We start from the raw sequence: 15,413 nt of genomic DNA on the forward strand, positions 1-15,413 counted from the left end.
CCAACACAAATGTTTGAACTGTACTCTACTACAAAATTTGCGAATCACTAGATCAGTGATTCCCAATCACTGCCGTGGCACACTAGTGTGTCTTGAAGGATCATTAGGCGCACCAGGGAAAACTCTAGTTTCCCTTAATTTGTCTAAAAATAATTATTTATTATTGTAGTTTTTCGTTTTGTCAATGTGTGACAGACACAACAATTAAATACTCTTCCACTGGATGGCAGCAGACAGCTATGAATGCTAAAAAAACAGTGCTGTTAAAGAGGGTCTTTGTGTCTTTCTTTAATTCCTTTCTCTTGTGTGACCGTCTGTTCTCCTCTCATCCACACTCCTGCAGGAGGACACCACAGTCACGATCCAGCCGGCTCTGTGGAGGCCTCGCAGGCTAAGCTTGAAGCAGAAGCTGTCAGCGGGACTCATGAACACAGCCATGAACAGCTTCACGCCTGCATCGGTGTCTCTCTGGTCCTGGGTTTCGTCTTCATGCTACTGGTGGATCAGATTGGCAGTTCTCACGTGCACAGCACTGAAGGTCAGTCCAACAGCAGATGACTTGTTCACAGAAGTGCTTTACTAAATAATTAACAGTGCACAGGTGGTCAAAAATGGTGGCTGGTGACAGAGGCTTCTTTCTGGCAGCATTTATCATTTTTATTTTGTTGAACTGCACTCAAAACACCTACAGATGGCTCAACCACACATTCTGTTTTCCCAGATGCACCCACACTCAGAGCCAAACAATGTGAGTGTTTTTATTTAAACAGCCAAAGTTCCACCAACTCTTCAGTAACTTGCCAGTGTGTGGCGCTACACAGTGACCACTCATTATCACTTCTACCTCCATGTACCATATAGCTGACATTTACCATTATAACCAGTATTAGATATTGATTCTTTCATTCTTCGTCCTGTCCAGATCCAGAGTCTGCACGAGTCACTTCTTCAAAAATCACCACCACACTGGGTCTCGTGGTTCACGCTGCAGGTGGGTTTTTCTAATCCTCTCATGATGCTAATGAGCTGCTTCAGCTGACGCCAACATTAAAGCAACAGTATTCTCCAGACTAATTTGAATATTATTCAAACATTATGACTTTCCTGTGTTTATGAACACAAAGCAGCAGTTGAACACTTTTTAAGAAGGCCTAGTAGAAAACAGATTATTGGTGCTGATCTCCTAATTGACTTCCTAAAATCATAAAAGTTTGCCTGTGTCGTTACGCTTACTCCATGTTAAATACATATAAACAAAAGAATCATATAAAGACATTGCCCGAAATAACCTAGTAGTGTTACGACCACAGTGACGATAAAAAAACGATTACATTATTATCTAACAGTTTCTAAATGTCTGCAGCGGATGGAGTCGCACTTGGAGCTGCTGCCTCCACCTCCCAGACCAGCGTTCAACTCATTGTTTTTGTGGCCATCATGTTACATAAGGTAACTTCCCTCACACCTGCCAGAATATTTTCTGGTCTTATATTTCTAAATATAACTTCATCATCACATTGTAGATCTAACTGTTCCTGCAACAGTTGGAATGTTGAAAGAATGAAGAAAGGATGTGTCATACTTAAGAATTTTTTAAACTCTTGGTTTCCAGGTGTGTCAGTGAGTGACTGACGTCAGCAAGAGAAGAAAGGATGTGTCATACTTAAGAATGTTGCTCCAAGTGTGAATAAAATATATCAATAAAAACACAAATTCACTGTCAGTGTTTTTTTAGAATAAAAAATGTAATACATTTAAAAACAACCCTGCTTTTTGTGTGTTCAGGCACCAGCAGCATTTGGCTTGGTGTCCTTCCTGATGCATGCTGGTCTTGAACGGAACCGCATTCGCAAACATCTCCTGGTCTTCGCTCTGGCAGCTCCTGTCCTCGCAATGATCACATTCCTAGGCCTCAGTCAGGTAAAGAAGGACACACACACACACACACATATATATATATATATATATACACACACACACACGCACGTATATATGTGTATATATACGTATATATTTGTGTGTGTGTGTGTGTATGTATACATATGTATATATGTGTATATATGCATATATATGTATATATATTTGTATATATATGTATTTATATATGTGTATATATGTATACATATACTGCTGTCTGTATGTATATATGTATGTAACATAGATCAACTCCATTATCAGTTTTTCACAGCTACATGAAGTGATCTTGTCTGACCAAACCTGTGTCCTTCTTTCTGGACTTTGTTCTGTTTCATCTTCCTCTCCACCCTCAGAGCAGCAAAGAAGCCCTGTCAGACATTAACGCCACAGGCGTGGCAATGCTCTTCTCTGCTGGCACCTTCTTGTACGTGGCCACCGTCCATGTCCTTCCTGAGGTGGGGGGTGGGGGCCACAGCCACTCCCCCGCAGGAGGCAATGGAGGAAAGGGACTGAGCAAAGTGGAAGTGGGAGCTCTGGTTCTGGGCTGCCTCATCCCTCTGGTTCTGTCCGTGGGCCACCACCACTAGACTCTGTTGAACAGAGAAGGACACGCAGAACCAGAGACGTCGGAACTACTTGGATAGAAACGTCTTAACCCCTGTCTTCAGCCGGAACTTCTGGATCAAACCAGTCTTCTGAAGAACCTGACCCAGAACTGATGCAGAACAGTGGACAGTGTCAGAAAAACCAGTTACTCCAGCGGAAACTAAGACAAACAACAAACAAACAAACAAACAAACAAACGATGTGACTGTTTTTTTTCCTGATACCAACAGAGTACAGCTACTGTACAGGTCCAGACGTGTCCCACCAGCTCCCTCTACTGATAAAGGCCGCAAGACGGTTCATTCAGTTTATTCAAACTCCTCTCGTCATTGTCAACTAGCCAACGAACCGACTCCCACTTCAACACAGTGATGTTTTGTTTTGTTTGTTTGTTAGACGGCTGTTGCACAGTGAGATTTAGACGTTGTCCTGATGTAGCTGTTTATCAGTACAACTGTACAGAACTGCGTCAAACTGACTTTTCTAGTGCCATATTAACACATCTGAAACAGACCCTCTGAGTAAACCCAGGGCGGTGGATTGTTGGGGCGACGACTCCTGATGAATATCGGTCTTTCCTGTAGATTCACACAGTGATGGTCCTGTCGAACCAGAGCCAGGCGCAGTAGAAACCTGGTGGTATTTTGAACATAGTGCTGTTATCTGTTGTCTTGAGCTTTGCATACACACCACTGTGTGTCTGGGCCCGTTAAAAATAAGTATTTTCTTATAGTTGAAAACTGAAAAAAATTCAGATTTTTTGAGATAACCAGACAATTCCTTCTGTTTTAGACTTTGGTTTGAAAAGGGATCTTTGCGGCAGAACCATGCCAGTTCAAAGAGCTAACAGTGGTGTGTTATTAGTAATAGGTACATGTTGCATTGCACTTGTAATAATATTTGAGCATGATGCAAATTGAGGCAAAGATCTGCCCCTCCAGGTTCCCCTTGTACCTACTGGTTGAACTTGAGGCCAAAATAGAACCAAACAGTTTTTTTCTTCTGCTGTGGCTCCTTTAACAACATCGCTCTGTTCTGAAAACACCCTGGTTTTTTAGGTGAGGTTAAGATGGGATCAAGGTCCAGAAATGTGACAGATGTTTGACCTGATTTGTGTCTGGATGTGTTTGACTCTTTTCTGTTTTACATGGGAATTAATTAATATAAATAGGCGTGGCAGATGAGCTGTTGTAAAGTTTGTATAATGTGTTATTTCAAGGTGAAAGGGTTTTTTTAATCTTTTGATTGAGGCGAATATAAAACTAAACTTCCTGTTATCCTTTAGGGACCATGAGCCTAAACAGACGGACATCACTGGTTTCATTTGCTATTTTTCATGAACCTACAGCTTCACTAACTGCAATTATGATTTACATGTCGTCAGAATATGAGTGAGTTGAATGCAGCATCACTCTCTGCTCCATTAAACCCTACACCAGTTAGATCATTAACATCCAAAGCAGCTGCTCTGTTTCTGGATGAGAAGTCTGTGTCACTGCCTGCTGAAGCATCAAGTCATCCTGCAAATGTAAAATACAAAATCTTTCTTTTATTGTTCTTCTTTCCCTTTTTTTCCCCCCAATCTTGTAGTCCACAGTCTTAGGCTGCTGTGACACATTTTACACTCTGTTCATCAGTGGATTCTAGAAGGCATTGGTTCCCAAACTGTTACTGCAGCACCTTTGGTAGACAGGATTATAAAATCACGTTGGCCCACACCTTGATAAATCTTTAAAAGTCCATTGCATTTTGATTGTAACGCTGTGCCTACATAACTATTATTCTCATTGAACAAATTAAATAATATTGTATGTCAGTGCAATCCTGCAAATTGGAAAAATACCGAATATGTAAGTTACACTGTGGCCACAACAGAATTAGAAAATACAAAATCTTTGAATCTTAGAATTATTAAATCAGATTTAAGTCTTTGATCAATATAGTAATAATAATTATTTTTAATTATTACATCTTAAATTTATAATTGACCTCCAACCTAAATTTTGAGAATATTAGGGTCGTAATTCTGACTCGTAATTATTTATGCAGAATTCCAATTTAAATCGTATTAATTCAAACTTAAATTGCACCAACATTTTCAAGACATTTTTGTCTCCCGGACGAAGCAGCCACATGATCTGTTTTCACTTAACTTCAGGCGCAGACGTCGCTCAGTCCTACACAATAAACTTTTAATTGAATGTAATGAAATTAGCCAGAAACGGTAAAACAGTCCTTCAAACCCACAGAATAATTTACACAGCTGTCAGAACACTCGACTTCTCCAGACAAAGAAAAATATTAGTATTTTTGAATGATTAACATTTACATGTACTCACACAGTGCATCTTCTCTGTTAACTGGGATTTGGCTAAAGCTTTGGAGTAGGTTCTGTTTGTTTCTGTTTAGCCTGGTGTTTTTATTTTTTATTTTTGTTTCCTGCCATTCCAGACTCTGCCTTATTTCCACGTTTGATTGTACAAATCAACTGTAAAGCGATGTTTGTGTTTGATGACGACTAAATTAAAGTTGTTTTTTAACTGGTGAAGATTTGGAGGAACATTGTGGTGATGTAAAGTTATTCTAGTTGTTTTTAATTTGTCAACAGATGTCGCCCGAGTCCGAGCTCCATTGATCAACTGCAATTATTGAACTGTCAAATGGAATATTGTTTAAACCAAGGTAAGAAGTCATGTATTCTTAACTCTGTTAAACAGTTTCCTGGAGGGACGGGCTGTTTCCTTCTGTCTCTGCACAGACTGAGCTGTTAATGTCTTTATAATCTGCCTTCTCTGCTCTGACACACGTCCTGTAAATTAATCTGGTGTTAAAGCTGCGTGTTAACCTCGTCTGACTCTCCATCCTCTTCATCAGAGAGCCGAACAGCCACGCCTTGGCTGAAGATGTTCTGCTGATTCACTGGATGGATGAACTGAGTTGGACTCTGCTGCTGCTGCTGCTGCTGCTGCTGCTCTGAGAGCACAGTAATCCCAGTAACAGCTTTTACTGGCTGCAGTGTATCGACCGGGTTCAGATTTAGTAACTCAGTCCTAAAGATTCCCTGCCTGCCTCCTCTTCCTGCGTGTGGTCAGTCAGCCTCCAGCTGATGACAGTATTGGCAGCTGCATCATTCCACCCTGCTGGATTATTGGGATTTTCTTTTCCTACTTTTCCAGCTCTGCTGCTGCTGCTGCACGTGTCCTCTCCTCATCCTCACTGTTTGATTGATTCTGTTTTGGTCTCATTGTTATTGACTGGAACATCCATTGATATTTTCTGAACCAACCTCTCTCCCTGGGTGAGCTAACTCACTGACAATGTTTTCGTCTTCGTCCAGACACTCTTTGCCCTCGAACTGGTCGTCCATGGAGCATTCCGACAGCGAGGTGCTGGACATCAGCACCAAAGTGCAGCTTCATGGAGTTCTGTGGAAGAGGCCTTTCGGACGACCTTCGGCCAAATGGTCCCGCAGGTGAGAGTCGGGGTTGATTTAAGAGGGTGGGAGGTTGTTGCTGCCCCTGAGGGTTCAGGCTTCTAAGATGTTGGGAAATAGCATGAAACAAATAACTTGACTTTTTTGTCGTAAATAATTTAACTTCCTGGATCTGATCTGTAATGTCTAATGTATAATCTTTGAATTATCCTTAACACATTGCTGAGATCCATTTATACTTATAGGGAAAAAATAAATATCTGAGTTTTTTCAGATTTTTTTTTCTTTTAAACTTCCATCATGAAAATGAAGTTATTTCTGTTTCTACAGATTAAACCAATCTTTTTTAGAGGTTTTTCTCCTCAACTGTTGGTGTTAGAGTGTCGTAGGTCTCGTCCTCTCTGAAGAGTGTCATGATTTCTATTCTTGAATGTGTGATGACATCAGCCATCCACTGATCACATTTGTGCTGAGAAGACCAACAGACCTTGGTTCCTCTCAGCGCCACTGGTTTGACTCACTGCTGCTCTCCTGTCTTCCTCTGCACTAAGGTTCTTCATCATCAAAGACAGTTTCTTGCTCTATTATGCTGAGAGCGAGAAGAGAAACTTTGAGACCAACCGGTTCTTCAACATCCACCCAAAGGTGAGGATCAGCTGCTGCTTCTGTTTCTTAGACTGCACCAACATGGAGTTTTTAAATACGTGTGTGTGTGTGTGATTGTCAGGGAGTAATTCCTCTGGGTGGGTGTGTGGTGTCCATCGGTGAAGACCTGGGGATGCCCTTCTCTATCGTCATCAACCTGGAGGACTTCACAGTAATAAACGTTTTTAGATTTATGATTCAGAACACACTCACTGTACCACAGTGGAGCAAATGTGTTAATGTCACAGCAGCAGAAGTCATGGTTAAACGGAAATAAAAAAGTAAAAAAAGTACAGCAGCAGAATAGACAGGAAATGAAAAAAAAACATAGCCAGCAGCAGATTAGACAGGAAATGAAAAAAAAACATAGCGTTGAGTAACAGAGTAAAAACAATCTCACGTTAATGCAGCAGTGGAGCTGATTCTACAAAGATCTACAGACATGATTGGTTGTGATTGGTTTTTTATTGATGTCAATCAATAGTCTAAAAAATGTCTAAATACAGACAATGTCTAACTTCATATTGAACCAGCAATTTTACTCTAATCTTTAACTAATAACTAATACTTTAAATAGACTATTGGTAACATTCTTTTCATTGTTTGCTGTTGAATTAAATATACCTGATAATAAATTCTCTGTTTAGGGTTTAACTAATAACTAATACTTTAAATAGTATTTTTTATTTTTTTTGGACTGGGCTTATTTCACACCTGCCATCTGGAAACATCATTTAAAAAAATATTTTTCTGCAGCTTTTAGATTTTGAATCTCCACACACTTGTATTTGTGTCTGTGCTTCAGGGCACCGTCGTCCTGGCTGCTGAGTCTGAGGTGGAGCAGCTGCAGTGGATGGAGATGCTGCAGGACTCTGGGAAAGTGTGAGTCTTCGTCCTACTGGTTAGAATTATAAAATTTAAAGTAGGAGCGTTTGATGGTTTAGCATTGACCACAATTTAGAAAAAAAAGAATACATTTCTTAAAGTAAAGTCCAGGTGGGAAACAGGTTGAGATGCAACAAACCACCAGGGGGCGTCTCCCATGACTGCAGAAATAAATGAGTCAGCAGTTAACGAAGCTACTTCTCATGTGCTAATGGCTTTATAGGGAAAAGCTTATGGTGTTTATACCATAGATAAGGTGTAAAATTCTGATCCTCTTTAGTGGAAAATACATGATAAAGACTGGGGATCGATTTTCTGTGCAGGATCTATGGTCCCGTGGTACTGATGACCTAACAGTTAATGGACGACCTTCTCCTCTCTCTGTCCTGCTTCGGCTTAAAGCCTTATAATTGGCCGGTTAACAAATATTAATTTCTCTGTGTTTTATTTTGATTGACAGCTTTTAGCACCGTAGAAATCTGATATTTACACTTTTGTTGATGTCATATTTTTACTGCTCCTCCAGAACATGGAAGAACGCTCAGCTGGGTGAAGCCATGATTGAGAGTCTGGAGGCTCAGGGGTTGCAGTTGGCCAAGGAGAAGCAGGGGTATCTGGGTAAATGTGGAGAATGTCTGCTGCGTTTATGGACCTTTAGAAGCTTGAAGCTCCAGTGTGTAAATGTGTAAGAATCAGTGACATCTGAGGGTCAGATGTAGAAATTAGTAGAAGAAGCCCTTGATTTACTAACTAAAAAAGGGAACAACAGTTCAAACACCACCCTCCTGTTTCAAAGTCATTTTGTTTTCATTTAGGTTTAAGGTAAAAATGAGGTGTGTGCACAAAAGATTAAAATGCCATGGCTGGGAAAATGTAATGTTTTCCTTAAGTTAACAAACCTATGTTGATGATGCTCAAATCATGTGGTTTTCTGCAGACAAACTGATGGAGGAGACGGAGGAGCTGAGTCAACAGAGAGCTCAGACAGAGGTGAGACACAACAGATATCTCTAGGTGTATTTAGTTTAGTTTCATTTTCAAGACTTTTCCTGGTGCAGAACAAAAAGAAAAGATAAGTTTTGTGAGAAAAAAAAGTCTTCTTGGACCCAGAGGACTGAGTGGTCGGGTTTAGGAGGGTTTTTTTTTCCCACTGCAGCTTCATTTCCTGCTCCTCTCTCTCTCCGTCCTTCCTGTCACTGCGTTTCCTGCAATGTGAAGAATCTCATTTGTTCACTTCTCCAGTACTGCAGCAACACACTGTGACATTTGTGTTTGCAGGAGCTGGAGCGCCTGAACCAGGTCCTGGAGGAGGAGAAGATGAAGTTTGAGGAGGTGGTGCTGGAACTGAAGACAGAGCAGGAGCAAATAAAACTGTAAAGACACTGTTTGTTGACTCAGGTTCCAGAACGTTTTATTATAACATTTAAAGACCTTTGACCTTTGTATCACGGTCTTATTTTGGTCTCAGGGACCTGGACGGAACAGCTCAGTCCCTGAAGGGTGTGGAGACGGAGAAGGAGGAGCTGAGCAGCTTAACGGGGATGCTGCAGAGATCCATCGAGGTACCAAAACCCAGACTGATTCTCAGTGGAGGAGAAACATCAGGTCTAAGAGTCTGCTCTGCTCCTGCAGGAGTTGTCGCAGGAGAAGCTGAAAACTCTGCAACTGCTGGAAGTGAAGAAGCAGGAGGAGGAGGGTGAGCAGCAGGAGGAGAAGAAGAGTGAGGAGAGCTCAGTTCTGACCTGCAGGGAGACTGAGGAGGAGGAGCAGGAGGTCAGGGAGAAAGATCTGTTGAAGGACCTGAGACACATCGAGCAGCAAATGAAGATCCTTCTGCAGGAGAAGGAGCAGGCGCAGGAGAAGTGAGTCCACTCTACTTCAGCTTAGTCTAGTCATCAGCTTTGGTGAGTTTAGCTTGACTTGTCTTAGTTTAGCTTGAGTAATCTGAGTGTTGGGGAGTTTGTAATTTGTTTTTTTGTATTGTGTGGTTTTAGATTTGTTTTATTTTGGGCTTGTTTGATTCGCTAGTTCAGCTTGGTTTACTTAAACCTAACTTTGTTAACTTAAATGGAGTAGGTTAAAGTAAATGGAGTTTAGTTTTTTTACACTTCAGTTTAGCCTAGCTTTCTTTAGTTGATCATTTGTCAGTTTAGTTGAGCTTAGCTTTGGTAAACTTATTTTATTTCTTTTTAGATTAATGCAGTACTTCTCAAACAGTGGGGCGAGCCCCCCTGGGGGAGGCGCGGTGAAGTGCCGGGGGGCCGTGAGGGCCTTCCAATGAAATATGGCACAACGGACATAGCTGTACCACTGCTGTAAAGCTTGAAATATAACAAGCCTCCAGTCACTAGGTGGCAGCAAGGGGGTGTGGGTCGGGCAGGGGAGGTTAAGGGGGGGGCTGGATTATTTAGAGTTTGTCTTTGTTTAGTTTAGCTTATTAATGCTAAACTGAGTTTAGGTGAAGAATGCTTCACTGTGGATCAGTGGGTTTGGTAACTCAGCTCTGTGTTGGTCTTCTGAGCTAGTTCTGTTGACATTCATACTGGTTGGAGTTATTATATGTTCAGTTTGTGTTGGAGATAAATCTGATTGGTTTCTCCTGTTTGGTTTATTTATGTTAAATGAAGTTATTATATAATGCGGGTCTAATTATGTCACTATGACACTTGGGTCATTATATAAATGTATATATATATATATATAGTTAGAGAGTCACGTTAACTGTTTTCTGTCACTGGGAGGAGAAACATTAGAGCAGTGCAGGTCTTGTTGTGTCCACAGGGTCGAAGCCTCTGACTTTTCCACTGTTGTCCACTAATGGGTCAGAGGATGTAAATACTGCTGGAAATGTTTATTGATCATCAACCCATTACAGGCAGCTGCTATTGACTGTGTGCCACTAATGTTGTTCTGCTGCAGTCAGTGAAACATGCTGCTGTTGTCTGACTGACAGGAAAACACACTCTCAGATTGGCAGTGCTGATTCAAGCCTTTGGAAATGTTAACAATACTCTGACACGAACTTTAGAAAATCCACCACTGTAACAAAGCAGCATCCTCTTAATCCTGTGGATGCTCTGAGAGGATTTACCCCAGGCTGAAAATAGTTGGGACGTTAAAATAATCCAAATAAATGGCCGTGTGTCTCTGCTCAGCCTGACCTCCAGTGTGTTTGTCTCTCAGGCTGATGGAGAACGACCAACGGGCCAAGATCCTGCAGCAGGAGAGAGAGTTCTACTGGTCTCAGGCTCGGACGCTGCAGCAGTCGCTCTCTCAGCTCACTGTGGACAAACAGCAAACTGAGGCCGAGCTCAAGGTAAAACAGGGGTCAGCGGGAGGTCGGCAGGAAAAGTTTTAGGCGATTTGTGCATTTTTATTCAATTTAAGACATTTCCAAAACATTATTAGTAACATAATAACATTATTATTAGTATGTTTCTCTTGATCAAAGGTTGATTTTCTGAAATCTCAGCACAAAAAAGCACATAGCTCCATATGTTTAGGCAAATTAGTGCTTTTTTATGCAGTTTTTAAGAAGTGGTTTTTAAACACAACAGCAGGTGTTGCTGGAAACAAGCCTGTGTCATTTTAAATATGTTCTAGGTTTTTTTTAGATAAGAGAGAGAAATCTAATATAAGTCAAATATAGCCATGTCTTACTAAAGGTTACACCGAACGTTGGTCACCCAATTGAACTAGGAAGACATTTGTCTTTATGTATTAACTTTAAATAAGGAATAATTGGATGAGGTGATACATACATTTATCGATACCAGTCCTGTGATCTGATTGGTTCTGATGTTGTTTAATGTCTTAGGCGGAGATCGAGTCTCGGCTGGAGCTGGAGAAGAGGCTGAAAATGGCTGAAGAAGCTCTGAAGAACCTGGAACATGGTCTGAACTCACTGGAGAGGAGCAGAGAGGGTGACGAGAAGATGAGGGGAGACGTGTCTCAGCTGAGGAGTGAGTTTAACCTGCAGGTCGTCTGTTGTCTGGGTGAACTCTGGGTTAGACCCACAGTGTAAGAAAAAAAACAGGTTAAACTGGAGGTCGATGAAAGAAATGAGAAAACAAAAATGACAATAGTTACAGTATAATTCGTAACCTAAATACCAACCAAACTATAATACATTACACCGACGTTTAAAACCAGTCATATTTTCGTATTTTGTCGCCCTCTGCTGGCGAGAATGTATATTACAGATGTATAGTCAGACGGCGCGTGTCTTACACTGTTTATATTAAATAACATTTAAAAATGTTATCATACAAATGGCAATCTTATTCCATATAACATTTATGATGTAATATAATTATTTAGCTCCTTACTGTGATTTGTTTTATTGTGTAATAGTATTGCATAATACTATTAAAAATAAATATTATACATATAATCATATAGTTATCATTCAGTGTAATGTAAAAATTAATTGTTAAAATTAGTGGTTATTATTTGTCATATTTGAAGACACATTGTCACAATATTAAATTATATAATTGATTAAAACCATCAATAACATCACTGTGGTTCATAAACAGTTATAATAATGAATATAGATACATGATCTGTAGTTTTTTACCTGCAGTCAAAAATGTGAACTGTCTAATACATGATGATGAGTATCCAGCATTATCTGTGCCATGTATCTTTTATCATCCAATCCATTTGTGTAATATTTCCCAGAATTCTTTGAGGAGTGCATCAGTGCAGCAGAGCTTGAGGCCAAACTTCCTGCCATCATGAAAAATGCAGTTTATCTTCACAAAGCCGCCGCTCGCCGAATCAAGAGCTGCAGGATTCAGAGGAGAGCGTCCAGACATCACTGGTGTGAGTCTCACTGACACACACTGACACACTGACACACGCCTCACACATTGACACACACTTTTATGCTGTTCAGTTCAATATTTATCTTTATTAACCAGTTTTTTTATACCCAACTAAACTCCTACTGTTAGTCTTATATAAGTATGATTTTTATCAAATAGAATTTATTAACACAATAAGCAAATTTGAGAGTTAATTTAAATAAACACACAGGTGAAGTTAGAAGAATAAAATGTTTTTTTTTTATCTTTATTTTCCTGTGTATGTCTGTGCTATCTTCTGGCTTGTAAATAAAATTTAGATACATTACTGCCCCCTAATGGGGAGGTGTGTGTGTCAGCATAATAGTGTGGCAGAAGATAGAGAAATAAGAAAGATGTGATTTAAGTGGCTGCTTTATCTATATTTTTGACATGTTATTTTGTCCCATCCATCCAAACTAATGCCTCTCGTATCTGTCTCCAGTGAAACACTCAAAGTCCTTCGCTGCAGGCAACGGCAGCAGCAGCAGCAGCAGCGTGGAGGACCTGAAGGAGACGGCCAGACGACTGACCTCTGACATCAGCCTCAGACAGAATGTCTACAAGGTCATCGCTCGCACGGACGCCACCACCAAGAAGGACGGATAAGACAGAGGTTAGACGTGGACAGTGAGGGACTACTTTGAAGTAGGATCTGTAGACGTTCTTCTTCTGGGTTCCCTCATGGAGCAGTGTGACAGCTCAGTAACTAAACCCACTAAACCAAATGTTTGAAGAATCTACTTCAGGTGGAGATTAAGTGAGGAGTAAAGGATATTTGTAGATTTGTTTAAATTTTTAAAAGCACAAAAATATTTAATTCTTCCTTAGAAGTATTTACTGTAAATATCTAACTGTGTATTTTAAAACACTAAGAATAAATAGGTATCTCTAGCCCAGTGTGTGATTGGTAGGGTGTATGGTGAGTAACTGTGGTACTGTATGAGACAGTCAGGAGTGGCAGAGAAGAATTTGAGGCTGTAGAATATGTGCTAGGCCAGCAAGACAATCGTAAGATGTGCAGTCAGAGTGACCAATGGGTTCAAGGTCGTGGGTTGGTTACATCAAGGGTCAGCTGTTAGCTGCTTTTTTGTTGCTGTGTTGATAGACAGTTAGACAGATGAGGTCAGACATGGACCGTGATGTTTACAGGTGACATTGTCGTCTGTGGTCAGAGTAGGGAGGAGGTGGAAGAAAACCTGGAGAGCTGGAAGTTTGCTTTGGAGCAAAGAGGAATGAAGGTCGGCAGGAGCAAGACTTAAAACGTTTGTAAATGCAGGAAGTGGAACATTAAAGCAGCATGAGGTGAGTGCAGCAAGTGGAACATTAAAGCAGCATGAGGTGGAGTACTAAAGGTGGATGAGTTTGAATACCTACGGTCAACAATCCAGAAGAATGAACAGAGGTGAAGAAAGGGTGAATGCAGGAGGATTTGATGGAGACAAGGGAATATCTGTGACAGAAGAATAGCAGCAAAGTTAAAAGGGAAGAGTTATAAAACAGTAGTGAGACCTGCTATGATATATGGTTTAGAGACAGTGGCTCAGTCTAATAGTAGAAGGTCAGAGGAACAGTTAAGGTGGAGCAGTTTAGAGATAAAGGTAGAGAGGTGAGGTTGAGGTGGTTTCAGATGGAGCTGACGGAAAAACCTCAGTGAAGATGTATGGATGTAGCCACAGAGGACATGGAGATGGTTGGTGTAGCAGTAGAGGTGGCAGAAGGTCAGCAGTGTCAATAGAAAAATTTTAGATTTTAAAATATTTAGTAAATGACACAGAGCATATACTGTACATCAGAACAATTTACGTTAATATAACAAAAAGTTAAAGAAAGAAATGCATCACATGTTTATAGAGAAGGAGTCAAAGTTAAATTAAACTGAATGAAGTTGAAATGAAATGATGTGAGAACAGGAAAACGCAGAAGTTCTTCTCCTTTTTGGAAAATGTCTTTATTCCTCATTTCTCTGATTTAAGTTGTTCAAATAACATGGTCAGAATTCTTATCTCCACCTTTACATTACTGCACCATCTGGAAGTCTGTGCATGATGAAAAATATTGGGAGTAATTAGGAAAGAAAGCAGGCAAATGATGGTCATGTACAAATGATATGATATAAAAAGAACAACGTTCCCTAATGACGACAGAGCCATGTTCTAACCCCAACACTGTTGACCAGCACAGATGAACTGATCCAAGGTGCAACGCTTTAAAGTGGAATAGAAGAAGAAAAGATGTTTGTATTGAAGTAAATGTTGTCCTGGCTCCTGTAAAAAAAAAAAAAGTAAAATCAGTGAATAAAGTTCCATGAACAACAATCACCTGTTGCTGCTGATTTCTTATTAAAGGCAAATACAAGGTCAAGAATGTCAAATTTTTTACCTCAACACATGAAATTAAATTATATAAATCAGAAATTAATAACTTATAAAAAAAAACTAATAAAAATTAATAAATCAGAAAATAAAAAGTATTTTGTAACCAGCCTGCAGAAGTTTGGGCATATTATATACTGTAAATATAATTTGAGCAAAAAATATATATAAATCAAAGTATTTTCTAGGTCAAAACTATCAAAAATTACATACAATTAAAAAATCTTTTAAAAAGACTCTTTTTAAAACATTTTTAAAAAATCAAAATTTAATCTTTTCTGCAGCATTTTGAGAAATGTGTTATAACTATGTTCATTAAAATTTTAAAAATAAAAATTCAAAATATAATGTTTTCTGCACATTCTCATCAGATAAGAGCAATTAAAAAACATTTTGAATTTATAAACTTTTCTGTAAAAATGTGAACTTCGTGTCATTTATGGTCAAAAACTAAAAAGATATGACAAAAACTTTTAATAAATGTATTATTTTTTAATTTGATCTTTTCCTGCATGTTTCTCATAAAATTAGGGCATTTAGAGAACATTTTCAGATTTTTTTTCTATAATATTCTCTGTCAAAATGTGAACCTTTTGTGTCATTTCTGGTCAAACACTAAAAGTTTGATGAAAATGTTTGTAAAAACATTTTTCTAAAACAATAAAAAAATTTACGAATGTTTTTGTAATTTTGTCAAAGTTTTTG

At 39.5% G+C, this 15,413-nt stretch overlaps 3 protein-coding genes across 8 annotated transcripts in view; 2 read left to right on the top strand and 1 right to left on the bottom strand.

The window, feature by feature from the left end:
• The window catches only part of slc39a9 (solute carrier family 39 member 9), a 5,565-nt gene extending 2,844 nt beyond the window's left edge, over positions 1-2,721 (top strand). For both annotated transcript variants that reach the window (XM_025056123.1, XM_008313610.3), the window contains 5 exons: positions 344-538; positions 923-991; positions 1,364-1,449; positions 1,786-1,920; positions 2,271-2,721. In XM_025056123.1, the coding sequence (XP_024911891.1) occupies positions 344-538; positions 923-991; positions 1,364-1,449; positions 1,786-1,920; positions 2,271-2,504 (719 nt within the window). In that variant the 3' untranslated portion in view covers positions 2,505-2,721. The remainder of the gene's footprint in view (positions 1-343; positions 539-922; positions 992-1,363; positions 1,450-1,785; positions 1,921-2,270) is intronic.
• A 2,343-nt stretch (positions 2,722-5,064) lies between these two features.
• Positions 5,065-13,448, top strand: plekhd1 (pleckstrin homology domain containing, family D (with coiled-coil domains) member 1). 2 transcript variants are annotated; one of them, XM_025055809.1, is made up of 14 exons: positions 5,065-5,205; positions 5,861-5,995; positions 6,508-6,601; positions 6,684-6,773; positions 7,407-7,483; positions 8,013-8,104; positions 8,424-8,476; positions 8,765-8,859; positions 8,955-9,048; positions 9,119-9,348; positions 10,670-10,802; positions 11,304-11,448; positions 12,170-12,313; positions 12,779-13,448. In XM_025055809.1, exons 2-14 carry the CDS (start codon positions 5,889-5,891, stop codon positions 12,940-12,942), a joined length of 1,518 nt encoding a protein of 505 aa, XP_024911577.1. In that variant the 5' UTR covers positions 5,065-5,205; positions 5,861-5,888; the 3' UTR covers positions 12,943-13,448. The 2 variants fall into 2 exon arrangements, with proteins under 2 accessions (XP_024911577.1, XP_008311843.1); XM_008313621.3 differs by having other exon boundaries at positions 5,200-5,995.
• A 280-nt stretch (positions 13,449-13,728) lies between these two features.
• Positions 13,729-15,413, bottom strand: part of ccdc177 (coiled-coil domain containing 177) — a 100,848-nt gene continuing 99,163 nt past the window's right edge. For all 4 annotated transcript variants that reach the window (XM_025055453.1, XM_025055448.1, XM_017033715.2 and 1 more), the window contains one exon: positions 13,729-14,600. The gene's annotated coding sequence lies outside the window, so the exon portion shown is untranslated. The remainder of the gene's footprint in view (positions 14,601-15,413) is intronic.

This window comes from Cynoglossus semilaevis, chromosome 1 (assembly GCF_000523025.1).
Source record: "Cynoglossus semilaevis isolate Cse_v1.0 chromosome 1, Cse_v1.0, whole genome shotgun sequence".
NCBI classification, from domain to species: Eukaryota; Metazoa; Chordata; class Actinopteri; order Pleuronectiformes; family Cynoglossidae; genus Cynoglossus; species Cynoglossus semilaevis.